This window comes from Lontra canadensis, unplaced genomic scaffold, assembly GCF_010015895.1.
Source record: "Lontra canadensis isolate GAN:19392208 unplaced genomic scaffold, GSC_riverotter_1.0 scaffold75, whole genome shotgun sequence".
Lineage (NCBI taxonomy): Eukaryota > Metazoa > Chordata > Mammalia > Carnivora > Mustelidae > Lontra > Lontra canadensis.
In genome coordinates, this window is record NW_022631069.1 from 2,890,797 (window position 1) to 2,908,180 (window position 17,384).

A 17,384-nucleotide genomic window follows, 5' to 3' on the forward strand; every position below is an offset into this window, starting at 1 on the left:
TAACTTCCTTTAAGGAAGAAAAGAGTTATGTCCAAAACTCCATGTCCAATGGATCTCTTGTCCATTAAATATGTTGTATGTATGTAAACATTAAAATTTCTTCCAAAACGTAATATATTGCACATGGTCTAGGGAAGACCTTAGCCAACTTCAATAAGAAGTAAATTAAATTAAGTAACAGTCATTATTTTATTCATGTTCAGGAGTTTTGGGGTTTTTTGTTTTTGTTTTAAATCTAGAAATGGGGGGGGACAGTACTCTATTTTGAAAGTCTAAGACCTCATTTGGCACCAATTCTGCCTTATATCTCAGAATAAACTAAAATAATGTATCAATCTAGCTTCCCATGTAGATACAATAGGTCTGAAACTAAGTTACTACTTGGTTTCATGAACAGATTCAGCAATGTTTCCTACAAACCTAGTTAAATTATTTAGCAGAAGACCATGCTCATCAAGAAGATGAAATATGAGGACTACCAAATTTTGCATTAGTATTAATTCTAATTCCAATAACAAATGAAAGTGAAATTCCAAAGTCTTTATGGTATGAATTCAGCCAGAATCACTGCTAAAAAGTGAATGGATATTTTTAAATAAGCCGGCCAAAAAATTCTAGCACACCTATACCAAAACACAGGAGATGTAATTACCAAGTGGGAAGGAAGCAACACTAGGACTGTACCGTTTAATTAAAGGATTTAAGTTGAGATTAAAGATATGTAAAAACAGTGAAAGACTTGAAAATACAGGACACAAATCAAACAGTTATCTTTTGGGGCATACCATGGCAAAGAAAGTCACAAGCTCACTGACTTGCCATGTAAGAGTGACCATGAGAACCAACACATTGAGGAAGACAGGGTAGATATTATTGTTCCAGTTTTTTGCAGATGGAGCACCTGAGTCTTAGGCAGGTTAAATGAGCTGTCTAAGGCTCGGAGATAATAAATAGTGGAACATGGGGTTTTTCAATCCCAGGCACATTTCCTTTCTACAGTATCACAGTACTTCATATCAGCATCAGCAATGTCTATGAAATGTGACAGTCAGGGAATCCTCTCCTAACTCTGGTATTCTATAATTCCTCAAAGGCAGGAGATAGGTCTTATTCACACTTTCATCTGTAAGCATCCAGTGTAAGGCTTGGCACATCAGAGGTGTTCACGTTCAATGGAGTGAATAATTAATGATAACAATAGTATATCATATTTTTAATATGTCTGCTCTGTAAAACCCTACAATTTTACATCTTTTATTTCATTTGTGGTCAAAACCTGCATAACAAGTCTCATGATCATAATAAGCATACCAAATATCCATTGTGGTCCTCAGTGTTTTACTGATTTTAGCTGTATTTTAAATATGTACTTGATACTCCATATGGCCAACATGTTAATATAATTTAGCTTCTATTTATAATTAGATCACCAACTTTTTAAGTACTACATACAAACACTAAACCACTCCAAAATAACATCCACTTCAATGTCCTTTTGACTTAGTTGTTTTTGTCAAGAAATGGAATCCCTGAGTTACTGAGGGAACTAAAAGGTCAATTTCACCATAAGTTCAATTCCTTATTATATAAATCCTAAAATGGAAATTCAGTTATTTCATAAAAACAACTCAACTTCTGAAATCACAAACAGAAATTACTAGTTTTTGTCTTTCTGTGAACTCATTTTCCATTATTTCATATAGAAACACTTTTTTTAAAGCAGAAAAAAAATCTTGGAAGGTCTACTTTAGTATTTCTCAATCCTTTTTGAAGTTTGTTAAAAAACCTGATTGCCAGGGCGCCTGGGTGGCTCAGTGGGTTAAAGCCTCTGCCTTCAGCTCAGGTCGTGATCTCAGGGTCCTGGGATCGAGCCCCACATCGGGCTCTCTGCTCAGTGGAGAGCCTGCTTCCCCCTCTCTCTCTGCCTGCCTCTCTGCCTACTTGTGATCTCTGTCTGTTAAATAAATAAATAAAATCTTAAAAAAAAAAAAAAAACCTGATTGCCTTCTCTCTCCATGAAATTTTGATTAACCAACAACTCATCAATATATTTTGTTAGAGAACTTCTATCCTGTTCATCAACAAGGTTAGCATTTAATCAAATATGTTTATCTATCCATGACTGTATATATATCTAGTCTTTATATATTTAAAAAAAAAAAAGATTTTTTTTTTCCCACCCCCAAAAACAATCTTTTTCACCAGTGAGAACCATCTCATTTTCCAGGTAAGGACACTGCAACCCAGAAATATTATATAACATTACATATCTGCCTAAAGCAACAACAGAGGATCCTTTTTGTCTAAGGCACAATCAATCCCAAAATTATTGGTGAATTGACTAAGAGACTACTAAAAGACCCAGATACCAATCATACATTCAATATAACTACCATTATTTTTTGGTCATTCTTATTTTCACAAGAGGATATGCAAGGCAAGTAACCCCAATCAGCCAATTCTGTGTTCTTTTAAGTAACTAGTTTTTCAGAAGCTGAAATGAATGGCTAAAATGGATTCTTACTATATTAAAATAAATAAGGTCATTCCACATATCCTCAAATGCCCCACCTGACATCCTTAATACAATTTCTTAAAAATCTTTATTAATAAAATCAGTAGAATTCAGAATAATTTTTAAAAATGATGAACACATTTCCAGAATTAAAATTAAAATTCTTTAAAAAATGATTTACTGTATTAGAATAACTATTTTAAAGTGAAAAATGCCTATATATTTTCCTTCTAATTCCTGGATATATTTTTAACTTAGAGGTTGTTAGACTAAGTGGTTAGTGTTATTAATACTCTTACCAGTTCTGTCATATGACTCATGACATGTACGTGCAATTTCTGCCCCTAGCTCTAAATAATGACCAGCTTTATCCATTCTGGAACCATCTGCTCCCAGTGCAAACATTCCCCCAGCAAAACAGGCCAAATGCCCCATCTTCTTTTCCAAGTGCCCGTTTTTCCATTCTCCAATAAAGGTGAGACCTCCTCGGGACTTCTTAATAAGATGTTTCTCTATAGCCTGTAATAAAGAGCAGAAATTCAAAATTTTAGAAGCAAAGTGTTAGTATTCAAACTTACTACATTCTTCCAGTTATCATAAAACCTTAATAGGTAATAGGATATTCTACAAATCAGTGACTTTCCCTAACTGGAAGAGTTAATTTATAAAAAGTAAGTTTTGGAGAGCAAACAAGTCGCACAGAATCTTGAATACCGCATCACTATTAGGATAAAGACAAGGTGGGAGAGAGAAGACTGACCTAAAGACATAACATGACCTGCATTACAGGTTTTCTTCTTCTTGTGCTAAATGGAATTCATAAGAATCAGTCAGTTGAGATCATGATGACAAGTTATAACCCAAAAGGTTCTATCAATCTATTTTCTATTTCGTACAATAAAGCTGAAGAGGAAGATACCTAGGTTAATCAGAAAAATATGATTTTGGTATTTAGTAAAAATGGTCTCTCCTTTTCCTCGTAACTACAGCTCTCGTCAAAGCACTTTAAAAAGGCACTATTAGGTGAGGCAGCTTGTATGTTATAAAGCTTTCAAAAACTAGTTAGAAGTTTAAATGTCACCCCTCAGCCCCTTACTTTGCAAACTCAGGTATCTGTTTTGGGTGCTGTGTCATGGCAATGAGAGGCCATGTGAAAACAGAGTCCATCCTTCCTGGAATGCCAACTTTACTCAAAAGATGTGGGGATGGCAAGAGAAATATTTTACATTCAACTTGAATGTAACACAACATAGTCTCCAACAAGTACATTTAACTTTATGAAAATTAGACTTTTTAGGAGCTCTGTTCCTTTGGACTATGTTCTCAGACTTTGCTAGGAGGGGCTATAAATTAATTCTCTGCCTTTAGAGATAATTCTATGGAAAATAATTATATAAGAAATACCATTAATTCAGTTCTCTTTGGTGAAAAGGATTATATACAATTAGAGACTACACTTTTTGGACAATAAAAAACAATAAGACAACCCACATTTTTGCGTGTTGTTCTCTGACAAGTTTGGTAACAATCAGCTTTGGAAAAATTTATTGTGTATTCCTTACAACGATAATGTCTGTTTTACAGAATTGTAAGGACTATGCTTCATTCATCATCTTATACTTCATAAGGCCTATAAGTGTAGTACGTAGTCAATAAATGTTTAAGAAGTCATTTTATAAATAAATGGTAGATACTTGTATTTGGGCTGTCAGGGGAATTAGGAATTGGGTGGTAAGGAAAATAAGAGACTACCACTGATTTATAAGTTTTGATTGTTGTTTTAACACCATGAATGGAAAGATTAAGTTTTCGAATACAAGGACAGTATTTTTCATCTTTGTGGGCCTCATGGCATCCGCTATGTTTTCCACAGGAAAGGCACTCAATAGATGCCTACCCAAGAAACATTTACTGAATGCCTACAATGGACTAAACACTTGATACCAAATTATCAGCCTAACATCTGTGTATTCTATAAACTATAGGGAATTAGTTCCCCTAAAAGTAAGGCTATAAAAAGAATAAGATTCTTGCTTTAATTTAAAAACACAATAGCTAGAACTCTGACTATTGATCATCAACCACAGTCAGAACGGTGTTGTTATATACAAAATTATAAAGTCAACAAAGCCTAAATGTGTTTCTTTGAAAATCCAAACAACTCTGATGAAGAAAAACGTAGAGAAAACAAAATTTAAGAATATCAAGAACAGGAGAGGAGGGTGGGAGGTTGGGCAAAATGGGTGAAGGGTATTTGGATACAGGCTCCTAGTCATAGAACGAGTAAGTCATAGGGATACAGGGAATATAGTCAGTGGTACTGTGATAGTGTTATATGGTGACAGGTGGTGGCAGGCCTGCAGTGAGTACAGCAGTAAGGACCTGTTGAATCACTACACTGCACACCTGAAACCAATGCAACATTATGTGTCAACTATACTTCAGTGAAAATAATAAAATTTAAAAATATATATATAGAGAGAGAGAGAATTTTAAAAACTGATTTTTAAAAAAGATCTTATTTATTTATTTGGGGAGAGGGACAAAGGAAGAGGGAGAGAGAATCTTAAGCAGGCTCCACAGCCAGTGCCGAGCCCAACAGGGAGCTTGAACTCATCCCTGAGATCATGACCGGAGCCAAAACCAAGAGTCAGACGCTTAGCTGACTGAGCCACCCAGGCGCTCCAATACAACTTTAAAAACTGATTAAAATCACTCAAGGGCTATGGGTTTGTACTGGATCAGAAAGCAAATAACTTAATAAGCGGGTGACACATTTCTCTATTTCACAGTTTTTGCTTGGAAATATCACATATAAGTGCTTCCAAGACTGAAACCTTTTCCCATTTTAAACTGTCACAGCTGGTAAGAGGTGATAGACATTTATATCTATTTTATATAAATATGAAATGATACAGTAAAGTGGCTCAAAGCACAGGCCCTGGAGCCAGACTGTTCAGTTCTAGGCTCCATCACTTACTAGCTATTGTGAACTTGAGCGAGTTACTCAACCTCTTTGGGCCATGAGGTTCTCAAGCATAAAATGGCAGTAAAGATGAAATGATTTCATTTCATGTAAAAGGGGTTACAACAGCTCCTGGTGTGTGGAAAATACTAGGTAAGTGTTTTGCCCTTATTATCGATCCATAAGGCTCTCCATGAGTAGGTTCAATGTCAGCTGAAAGAAATGTTTATGAAAATATATGTAAAGTCAGAAGTTTTTCTAGTCTGTGTAGACAATAACTAAAAGTAATTATAATAAATGTTCACACATAAACAATTACTTATTTATTCTTCAACAATTTCTTTAAAATGCCACAATAAAGGGGGACGCCTGGGTGGCTGAGTTGGTTAAGCGGCTGCCTTTGGCTCAGGTCATGATCCCAGCATCCTGGGATCAAGTCCCACATCAGCCTCCTTGCTCAGCAGGGAGCCTCCTTCTCCCTCTGCCTCTGCCTGTCACTCTGTCTGCCTGTGCTCACTCTCTCTGACAAATAAATAAAATCTTAAAAAAAAAAATGCCACAATAAAGGAAAACAATACAAGGCTTTTAGATTAAAATACTAAAACTCTACAGTGAGGGCAAAGAATCAAATGCAGAAAGGTGGTCACTGGTTACAACAAAACACACTGTATATTCAAAGAATGTTAAGCAGGTAAATGTTCTGGCAAGAATTACCTCAATAGCATCATCATACATTTTTCTTGCCTCGTGGTCCGTTTTATCTGACATCAACCATGCTTTTAGTAGGTATTCATAAAAACTGTCTCCCAGCCCACCAACTGATGTGTGATCTGTAATAAAAGAAAAAGGGAACGATGAAGGTGGAGGAGAAAGAAGACAGAAGACAATGAAATAATCTTTTTCAAGTATAATGACTATTACTGGTCAGTAATTTAAAAATTATATTGACAGCCTTATTTGCAGCATACTTCAAATTTAGTCCAGTAAAAATATGCCCTTATCACTTCCCTCTGCATGTATATCCAACTTTCCAGAAACCCCTTTCTGGGGACGGGGTATTTCACATATGTAGGAGTCTTTCTTCAGCCACAGAGTTTGTATACCATCACACAATCATACTTTTCCAGAAGTGAAAACAATTATCTTTCATATATTAATGACTTTAACTATACAAGCTATAAGATTAAACACGAGATACACTTGAATCTGATGTTAACTAAAAAAAGCCCATTTTTCTCTAGGATGATTAGTGATGATTTCTGTGCCATAGACAGTAAAGTAAAATAAATTTAAAAGGAGAAAAAGCCCGAGAATTTCTTTGTAGTAACACTTTGCATACTATAATAAGCTACTGAATGGATACACTTGATTGCTATTTATATAACTCTTACTTCATATGTCTGCCCTATGTGTATTCTTATTCTACCCCATCTATACTTTTTTTTTACTGTTTTTTTTTGTAATTTTTTTTAATTTTATTTTTTTATAAACATATAATATATTTTTATCCCCAGGGGTACAGGACTGTGAATCTCCAGGTTTACACACTTCACAGCACTCACCATAGCACATACCCTCCCCAATGTCCATAACCCCACCCCCCCTTTCCCAAGCCCCCTCCCCCCATCAACCCTCAGTTTGTTTTGTGAGATTAAGAGTCACTTATGGTTTGTCTCCCTCCCAATCCCATCTATACTTTTAATCCTAACTAAGGCAACAGCACAACCCCCAAGGCAACGCTATTCTTCTACCCCTTTCCATGAGCCCCATTCTACATTCTTAAACTTTGCTTAAAAACTCACATCCTCCCTGCCCAAAAAAGAAAAACAGCACATTTTTATGACTTATCAATCATTCACAGAGTACTAGCACTGGTTTCCTACTTTAGTGAGGAAACAATGGACCACTGGGTGGTTTATGGAACAGCTGGCTATCTGTTTGGGGGGACATGCATAAGCTCACAAAAATAAATTTGTGGTGGATCAGTGATTTAAAGTAAAACACAAAACTATAAGTATTCCAGAAGAAAATACAAGAAGATGTCTGCCCTTCCCAAGCAGATAATATTCTTAGGCAAAACACAGAACGAAGGAGCCACAAAAGAAAAGATTTATAGCATCATCGGGTACAAGCTACCATAAATGAATTTATAAGACAAGAAATCGAATAGGGTATTTGCAGCATATAGAACAGAAATGAAGATTAATACCCTATACAAAGAACTCTGATAACTAAATAAGGAAAACTGCTTTAGAGCACACACAAGTTATTTAAAAAAAGAAACACAAATTGGTAATTAAAATAAGAAAGGAAGATCAACTCCATTAGTGATCAGAGAAAAGCAAATTAAAACAATAGGTTCCATTTTTGTCTATTTAACTGGCAAACATTTTTAAAAACTCATAGCATCCAATGTAGATAAAGTTATGGTTCACAGGTACTGGGAACAGAGGGCAATTTTTGTAGTAGCTATCAAAATGTAACTAGGTTTTCTACTTCTGGAATTATCCTCTAACAAACACTTGCACAAATACACAAGTATAGATGTAAAAAAAAAAAAAAGGTCATCAGAGCCCTGTATCCATTAATAAAAACGTCAGATAACCTCAAAGGTCTAGGGATGTAGCTACATAAATTACAGTATAAACAGACTGTAAGAGAACACGTAATCATTAAAGAGGATCAGGTTAATCTTTCATCTGCTACTGGGAATACATCTATTATATGCTGTTAAATAGAGGGATGGCAAGTTTCAGAAAAACAGTTTGATACTACTAAAAATTTGTATGTTTAAAGAATATTATTGTACACATAGAAAAGGTCCGAAAAGACAGCCGTGCACAGTGATTACCTCTAAGAAAGTAGCCCTTCAATTTTTACTGTATATACTTATGCATTATTGGAATACATGTAACTCATGTGGTTAAATCATCTTCTGTTATAGAAATAAACAGGGGAAAGTGCCGCCATTCACTTTAAACATGATCTGCTAATACTTTAGTAATTCGCTTGTACCCTCAACAGCCTGCATCTCAAATGCTCTTATTTCTCACATTTTTTCCTTTAGTCCTAAGTGTACACTTGAATGAATTCTTACATATATACACCCACAAATCCGCCAAAATAAAAATATAGAGCATTTCCAACATTCCAAAATCTCCCTCATGTAGCCCTCCCAATCAATACCCCAACTTCCAAAGATAACCATTTTTCTGACCTCTATCACTAAATGATCTGTCAAGTTCACATAAAATAGCCATTCATATGAAGTGGCTTTCAAGAATGATTTGGGAGCTTAATGATCTCCTTTGTTTTCCATTTAAATATCTAGAAGAAGCCCCCTGCCTTATGTAGGCTTCTGAGTCTCTAACATTTAAAGTGCTTGGGTATTAGGGAAGACACTCAGAGGAAAAGAACACAATTTTCTCTCAGACTGCACAAGAAGATCACAATTAGATTTCTAACAGCTTTCAATACTTGTCATACTTACATTTAAGAATTTTATAATGATGGTTAATATATGACAATGGGTTTAGAGGCTAAGTTACACTCAGATGCTAAATTAGTTCCAACAGATTTAAATATTTTATAGTTACTGGAAATCATAAAAGATAACACATATTTGTAAAATATTAAAACAATATGGAATTGAGTAGACAGGGAAAGTCCCTCATATTTAGGGACAAGAGAATATATGTAAAACAGAAATGCCGAGGGGTGCCTTTTGGGTACATTATTTGCTAATGAACCAGAAGACAGCAATTTTTTATTTGGCGAGGAACTATGTTAAAAAACAGCTACATAAAACAACTATGACAAAATATCCCCATCAAAACTGTTACTTCAGTGTTGTGGTCATGTCATGGTGTCTTGACTCACTTGGTGAATGATATCATTACTATCTTACCAGCTGCCCGGTCTTATCTTGGGCTTCTCATCAACTGCTTAAAAACGTGCTTGTTTCAGTTGTCCTCCTATTTGCCTGTCTGTGGTCTCCCCTGTTTTTCCTTCATCATTTTTCTTTCCAGCCCCTCTGGTGTGTCACTTCCAAGTACACTGAGTCCCTCCTATGTTTATTTCATTGCCCTTGAGGACTTCCTCCCCAAGCTGGTTATTCTCTCAGGGGTACTGTACCTGCTTTCCCAAGTTGTACCATGGTTTCCTCAACATGTCATCTTGTTTACACTTGTTTTACTGTCATATTCTTATATAATTTCCCAGAAAGGACTATGCAGATTATAACTATACCTTTATTATGCTCCCCTTCCTAATTTTATATTGTAAAGGTATCAAATTCAAGGTTGGAAATCATTTTCCCACAGAGGTTCTCAAAAGTACTGCCCCAGTGTCCCGTAACATTGTGTCATGGGTGAGAGACATCAGCAATGGTATTTTATAGGCTCAACGTGTCCTCTTTTCTCCAATCCCCTTCCTCACACTCAACTGGCCTTTCTAAGCTCTACATCTGCATTTTGATACTGCTCAGATGTTTTCTTACATTCATTGTGCTGGGCACTATTCCAACAATAGATTTGCGTCTTTCAACTCAGAAAATTCTCTTCCATTATTTATTTTCCTCACCTCACCTGCTTGTTTCTCTCTTCTGAAACTCTTACTAGTTGGAAACTGGACCTCTTGGATTGATTTTCTATTATTCTTTACTCTCAAATTTTAGTCTCTCTTAGTCTTCTTCCTCTATATTCTGGAATTATTTATTTATTTTTAAGGATTTTATTTATTTTTTGACAGAGAGAGATCACAAGTAGACAGAGAGGCAGGCAGAGAGGGGGGGAAGCAGGCTCCTCACTGAGCAGAGAGCCCAATGAGGGGCTCGATCCCAGGACCCTGAGACCACAACCTGAGCCGAAGGCAGAGGCTTAATGCACTGAGCCACCCAGGCACACCTGGGATTTTTTTTTCTAATGTTTATATTTTAGTCCTTTCAATGTGGTTTTACTGTAAGCAATGATACTTTTGACCTCTGAGCTCTTCTCTGTTCTCTAATTGTTTCTTTTTTCATAGTACTGTATTCCTATTTTATGAATACATCACCTTCTTAGAGTTCTCTGAAAAACTAGGTATGCTTGTTTATGGAATTGCTTCAGTCTCTTCCAGGATCCCCTTTTGACTTTAAGTATTTTTCACTGTGAAATTTAACATACACATGGAAAAGCATATAAAATTCATTATACAGAATATTTGTATAATCTCTACTCAGAAGAATGCTAGTGCCCAAAAGCCTTTCATGTACCCTTTCTCAATTATTATTCCCAGATCCCCAAAGATAACCATTATCTCAATTTTTGGTAAAAAAAAAAAAAAAAAAAAAATGCAATCACTTTTTTATATGGTTATCATCTAATACCCTCTCCCAACCACTACTGTTTAACTTTGTCTACTGGTATATTTAATAAATGTTATATATTCTCTTGCGGCTATCTTCTGTATCCCAATACTCTGTGAGAGTCAACCACATTGTTGTATGTATGCGCTGCTATTTGATATCCCACTGCATCAACAAACCACTGTTTATTCATCTGTGTTAAGACTGAAATTCTGGGTAGTTAGTGGGGGTTTCCTCTACAGAACAGGGGGTACTCTTCCACTGAGCAGACTTCTGCATCACTAGGTCTCTCTCCTGAGTGGGAATTCTGACTGGATGCCTTCTGTGTAGGCAAAGTAGAGGAAAGGTGGGCCAACTGCCAGGTTTCGCTTTAGAGTCAGGAACAGGGTATTTGTTGTGAAACTGGATCTGCTTCAATTTTAGAATAAAGGGAGGTTTTATTCTGGGGTACTAACATCCACATGGAAAATTTTAACTTCCTCTTCAATGAAATCACTCAAGTTTTTAAAAAGAAGTGCTACATAGTTTTATCTACAAGAAAATTCCAGGATGAGCTGGTGCATAAGAATTTCAAGTGGAGGGACGCCTGGGTGGCTCAGTTGGTTGAGCAGCTGCCTTCGGCTCAGGTCATGATCCCAGCGTCCTGGGATCGAGTCCCACATCAGGCTCCTTGCTCATCAGGGAGCCTGCTTCTCCCTCTGCCTCTGCCTGCCATTCTGTCTGCCTGTGCTCTCTCTCTCTCCCTCTCTCTCTCTAATAAATAAATAAAATCTTTAAAAAAAAAAAAAAAAAAAGAATTTCAAGTGGAGCACTTGTTCCCTATAATGACTTTGAATAAATACCTACTATTAACTCTACTCCTCACTTATTTATTCAATTATGTGTACCTATTATTTATGAACTCTGAATCATTCTGGAATTTCATCAGTCACCCTTTTGTAGTGCTCTTTTACTATATTCTAGGTTGCGCCTTTCTCAGGTCTACTCACACACTCCCAGCTACAGTGCATTACCCTAATTTGTTTAAGCAAATTTGTTTAAATAATCTTGCCCATTATGATCTCCCATTTACCTCCAAATCTCCTTACTCTCTTGAGTTAACTGCTTTCTACATTTTTCTTTACTTCCATTTCACTGTGGTCTCAAGAAAGATGGTTGGCCACAGTAATGAAGTTATAGTTCAATCTTCCACCATGAAGCAGAAGACCTAATAAAACTTTCTCAATTTGAGTTCTTTCTGGATAACTCTGCAATTTGTTAATACTATACATGTATGACTTCTCCTTCCCTGTCTCCTGATCTGCACTCACTGTTGTCCTATCATCAATAAAAATCAAAGAAGATAGGAACTTAGGGCATCTTGGTTTACTCCAGTATTTCTGGATGGTGTGGGACTTGTAAGCTTGTTACCGCTCTGTAACTCAGGATGATTTTAGGGGGAACATAGAAAAACCTTTAATAAAAAATTGTCATAGTCATGGGGTGCCTGCTGGCTCAGTTGGTTAAGTGTCCAACTCTTGCTTTTGGCTCAGGCCATGATCCAGGATTGTGAGGCTGAGCCCTCCATCGGGCTCTTCACTGGGTGTGGAGCCTGCTTAAAATTGTTTCTCTCCCACTCTCTCTGTCGCCCCCCCCCCAAAATAGTTTTCATAGTTATATAATGGCTATTGTCAAGATGATCTTTTAACTTCATACAAGATCACCTCCCCCCCAGGGGCACATACCAACAACAAAGGATGAAATAATTATTTAAAAGGTATTCCACACTTGAAAACAAAATAAAAATTGTAGTAGGTAAGAAATACAAAGAAACTCAGTGTTAAAAGCAGGAACTTCTATTTTTTGTAAGTAAATAATGACATCCAGAAGTTTACTTCCTCCAACGTAATGGGATTCAAAGCACTCACTCATGGTGGGACTCTGGATGTGAAATTAGTTTCCTAGACTAGCAAAAGGAAGCAGAAACAGCTGCAAGACTGAGACTAGGATAAACTGCTACATATTTGAGCAAACAGATGTGTTATATCCTTGGGAAAACTGACATTCCAGTTTAAAAAAGACCCAAGTTCTGAACTGATGAGCCAATGGAAGCATTAATAAAACTGCCAGGAATGGAGCAGTAAGTAGTGAAAGTGGAAAGAAAAACATACACGTCATGAAGCTCTCACTGAAACTGAGCTTACAAATGAAAACTCCAATGCACATAAGGAAAACTCATCAGGAAAGAACTCAACTATGCAAATGGGAGAATGTACTACACCATGAAAAAGTAAATAATGAATGCAAGTTGGTGCAGCCACTTTGGAAAACAGCGTGGAGATTCCTCAAAAAATTAAAGATAGAGCTGTCCTATGACCCTGCAACTGACTACTGGGTGTTTACCCCAAAGATACAGATGCAGTGAAAAGAAGGGCCATCTGTACCCCAATGTTCACAGCAGCAATGGCCACAATAGTCAAACTGTGGAGCCAAGATGCCCTTCAACAAACAAATGGATAAAGAAGATGTGGTCCATATACACAATGAAGTATTATGCCTCCATCAGAAAGGATGAATACCCAACTTTTGTATCAACATGTATAGAACTGGAGGAGATTATGCTGAGCGAAATAAGTCAAGTAGGGAGAGTCAATTATCATATGGTTTAACTTGTTGTGGGGCATAAGAAATAACACGGAGGACATTAGGAGGAGGAAACGAAAAGTGAATTGGGGTAAATCAGAGGGGGAGACGAAGCATGAGAGAGTGCACTATGAGAAACAACTGAGGGTTTTGGAGGGGAGGGGAGTGGGGGGATGGGCAAGCCTGGTGGTAGGTATTAAGGAGGGCACATATTGCATGGGGCACTGGGTGTGGTGCAAAAACAATGAATCTTGGAACACTGAAAAAATAAAATATAAATAAAATAGAAAAAATAAAATGTAAATTTAAAAAATTTTTTAAATAAAGTAACTTGAAATTCTTCAAACCAAATAAATAAATAATGCAGCTACCTTCTGAAAACAAGTTTAAAATAAGTATATTTAAAAAATGTACCAAGAGAGGGGCTCCTGGGTGGCTCAAGTGGGTTAAGCCTCTGCCTTCGGGTCAGGTCATGATCTCAGGGTCCTGGGATCGAGCCCCGCATCGGGCTCTTTGCTCAGCAAGGAGCCTGCCTCCCCCTCTCTCTCTGCCTGCCTCTCTGCCTACTTGTGATCTCTGTCAAATAAATAAATAAAATCTTTAAAAAAAAGAAATATACCAAGAGAACAAGTGTATAAAGCCAAAACTGATCAATTTGCACTGAAAGTTGGCAAACAGAGAATTTAATACAACCTTTTGAAAACTGATAGATCAGAAAAAAAAATTAGACAATGAGTCTGATAATGGTCTTGTTTAATATGCTGATAAGTCTGAGTTGCCTTAAAGGAAAGCAGACTCTGCAAAACTATGAGCAGCCTGAGAAGAGACACTCATTGGCTTGTTTCTTTATATAATACCCTACAATGCTTTGCACAATTCTTAGAGAGTGCTCAATAAGCAATTATTAAATGGCTGACTTCCCATTTTCAAGTAGGAATAGCATTTCACAATTAATAACTTGAATTTTTTCTTTTTGGGGTGGGCGCCTGGTTGACACAGTCAGGTAAGCGTCCAGCTCTTGGTTTTGGTTCAGATGATGATGTCTGGGGTCATGACATCAAGCCACATGTCAGGCTCCATGCCCAGCAGGGAGTCTGCTGGGGATTTTCCCTCACCCTCTTACACTGATGTACGTATTCACTCTCTCTCCATAGATAAACGAATAAATAAACCTTTTTTTACAAAGGGGCATTTTTTTCTTTTTTAAAATGAATTAGATCACATTTTTTTAAAAAAATGATTCAATTTTCAAAATCTCTCACTCTTTTTCAGTTTAGGGCAACAAATAGTTATAAGATAAAGAATAATACCTAACACTTAATATTTATAAGTCCAACAAAACAAGTTTATAGAATGAATGCATTAACTACCTTAAGTACTCATTCTTTCAAGTTTCAATAAAATTTACACGTGTACATTTTTAAACTTTCCTAATTCCAATACTAAGATGTCTATAATTGTAGTATATTCAATTGCTTATATGAACTATCCACTGAAATATAATTTTAAAAACCTTACAAAACTTCATTCATGTGAATTATCAGAAATAAACACAAAAGTCTTGATATTAAGGTTTTCCTTAATATTTAATTTTCTTATAGCTCAGCATCCAGATATAGTATTTCAACTACTCAGGGGACTGTAGTAAGAATGTATTTTCTTTCCTTTTTTTTTTATTATTTTCAGTTAGCCAGCATATGGTACCATCCTAAGTTTTTGCTGTAGTGGTCAATAATTCATTAGTTGCATATAATACCCAGTGTTATAACATGTATAACATGTAACACCCAGTGCCCATTCCAACACATGCCCTCCTTAATGCCCATCATCTGGTCACCCCATCCCCCTACCCCCTTCCCTTCTATAACCCTCAGTTTACTAGCCCCAGAGTCCAGAGTCTCTCATGTGCATTAACATGGATGGAACTAGAGGGGTATTATGGTAAGTGAAGTCAAGCAGAGAAAGACAATTATCATATGTGGAACTCGTATGTGGAACATAAGGAATAGAGCGGAGGACCACAGGGGAAGGGAGGGCAAACAGGGAAGAAATCAGAGAGGGAGACAAACCAAGAATGTACTTTCTATTATAACCAAATACCTAAACCCCGTTCCTCTTTTCTCTTAAAAGAGTTTAAATTTACTCTTGCTTCTTTCCTCCTCACCTACTTGCTTCTTGTTCCCCTATAGTCTGGCTTTGGCCTACAGCACATAGCCAAACCAAAATGGCCTTCTACAAGCCCAATACATCGAATAAACAGTACATTCAAGAGTTGATTAGACCATAAAACAGCATTGCGAAGGGTGAGGCAGTAAGGGTGATACTGAACTGACGGAGAGAACAGAAGGCCCAAATTAACCAAAGGGAAGAAGAAATGAAAGAACAGATTTTGGAGTTACTAAGAAGGTAAAAACAACAGGACAGGAATCTGGCCAGACTGTGAAGTTTCTGGCACAGGCCAGATTATGTAAAATACGGATGAAATAAGGAATCACAATGAAGAATAAATTTCAAAGAAGAGATCATAAGCTCAATTTTTTACCTACTGAGTTTCAGATACCTACAAATAACCAGGAGACAAATATCCTGTATGTGGGGAGGGGGGAATATAAGTTTAAAACCCAAGCAAAATTAGTAATGAAATACTGATTTACATCAGGAGCGGGAGTGGAGGGGTGATTTTTTTCTATAAAGGGCTAGATAATATATAACCTTTGTTGCATGCTCCTGTTTCGTTGTTGATAATGATTGTTTAAGCCCTTCAAAAATGTAAAAAAACATTTTTAACTGGTAGGCCATATAAATGCAGGCCAGAGACTAGCCTAGTTGGACAGCTGCTGATTCGTATTTCACAGATATATAGGACACGGTTTGTCCTGTTAAAAAGAGAGGAGGTATGTGAGGCAAAAAATGGAAAAGATAAGAATTCCTAGGAATATGAACATTTAAGAAGCTAAGTGAAGAAGAATATGAAACCAATTCCCATCCCTTTTAAAGCAGACTGGTATTGTACTTGTTTTATCTAACCGAATGTGGTAAAAAGTAACATCGTGCCAGTTTCAAGCCTGATCCTCAAGAGGACTTATGTGCTTCACTTCTTTTTATGGGACCTTGTTACTGCCATGGAAATAAGCATGGTGTATAGCCTGATAAATGGTGAGAGACTGGAAGTAGGGCTGAATATTCCCAAGTGGGGCCGTGCTAGATTAGGCAGTGTCCAGACAACCTGCTAGCTCACTTGGACACATGAGTAAGTCCAGACAAGACCAGCAGAACCTCTCAGTCAACCCGTAGATTTTGAAGAAATAATACATTCTTTTAAGTCACTAAATTTTAGAGTGGTTTGTTATACAGAAATAACCAACTAGCACATTGTTCTTTTTTGGATCAGTCTATAGGACAGTCGCTGGGCCACATAAAAAATTACTTTTAGTGGAGTGGTAGAAAGCAGAGCCCAGAAGGCAATGCATTAAAAGAAGTGAACAGGAGTGCCTGGATGGCTCAATCAGTTAAGCAGCTGCCTTTAGCTCAGTTAATGATCCCAGAGTCCTGGGATCAGCCCTGCATTGGGCTTCCTGCTCCATGGGGAGTCTGCTTCTCCCTCTCCCTCTGTCTGTTGCTCTGCCTGTTTGTATTGTCTTTCTCTGTCAAATTTAATAACTGAAATTTTTCTAAATAAATAAATAAATAAATGGGGTGAACAGAAGGCAAATAAGAAAAACCAACAAATATAAACATTTCTTCAAAAGTCTTTATCATGATAGGAAGAAGAAAGCTGGAGTGTCTGCTAGAAGGGGCTATGGCAATGAAGACGAGCAGAGTGAAATAGAAGGTTTTTTGGCAATGAGAAAGGAACCAGAAGGTTTAACACATGGTATAATCACAATGGGAATACCAAAAAAGAAAGACTTCAGGAGTTCAAAGAAGAGAGAATACAA

General features: G+C 36.8%; 1 protein-coding gene across 1 annotated transcript in view; it reads right to left on the reverse strand.

Annotated features, from left to right (window-relative positions):
- MAN1A2 (mannosidase alpha class 1A member 2) overlaps positions 1 to 17,384 on the reverse strand; it is a 182,391-nt gene that overhangs the window by 31,632 nt on the left and 133,375 nt on the right. Inside the window, exons 9-10 of the mRNA XM_032881268.1 lie at positions 6,195 to 6,310; positions 2,815 to 3,034 (exon numbers count right to left, since the gene is read on the reverse strand). Of these exons, the coding sequence (XP_032737159.1) occupies positions 2,815 to 3,034; positions 6,195 to 6,310 (336 nt within the window). The remainder of the gene's footprint in view (positions 1 to 2,814; positions 3,035 to 6,194; positions 6,311 to 17,384) is intronic.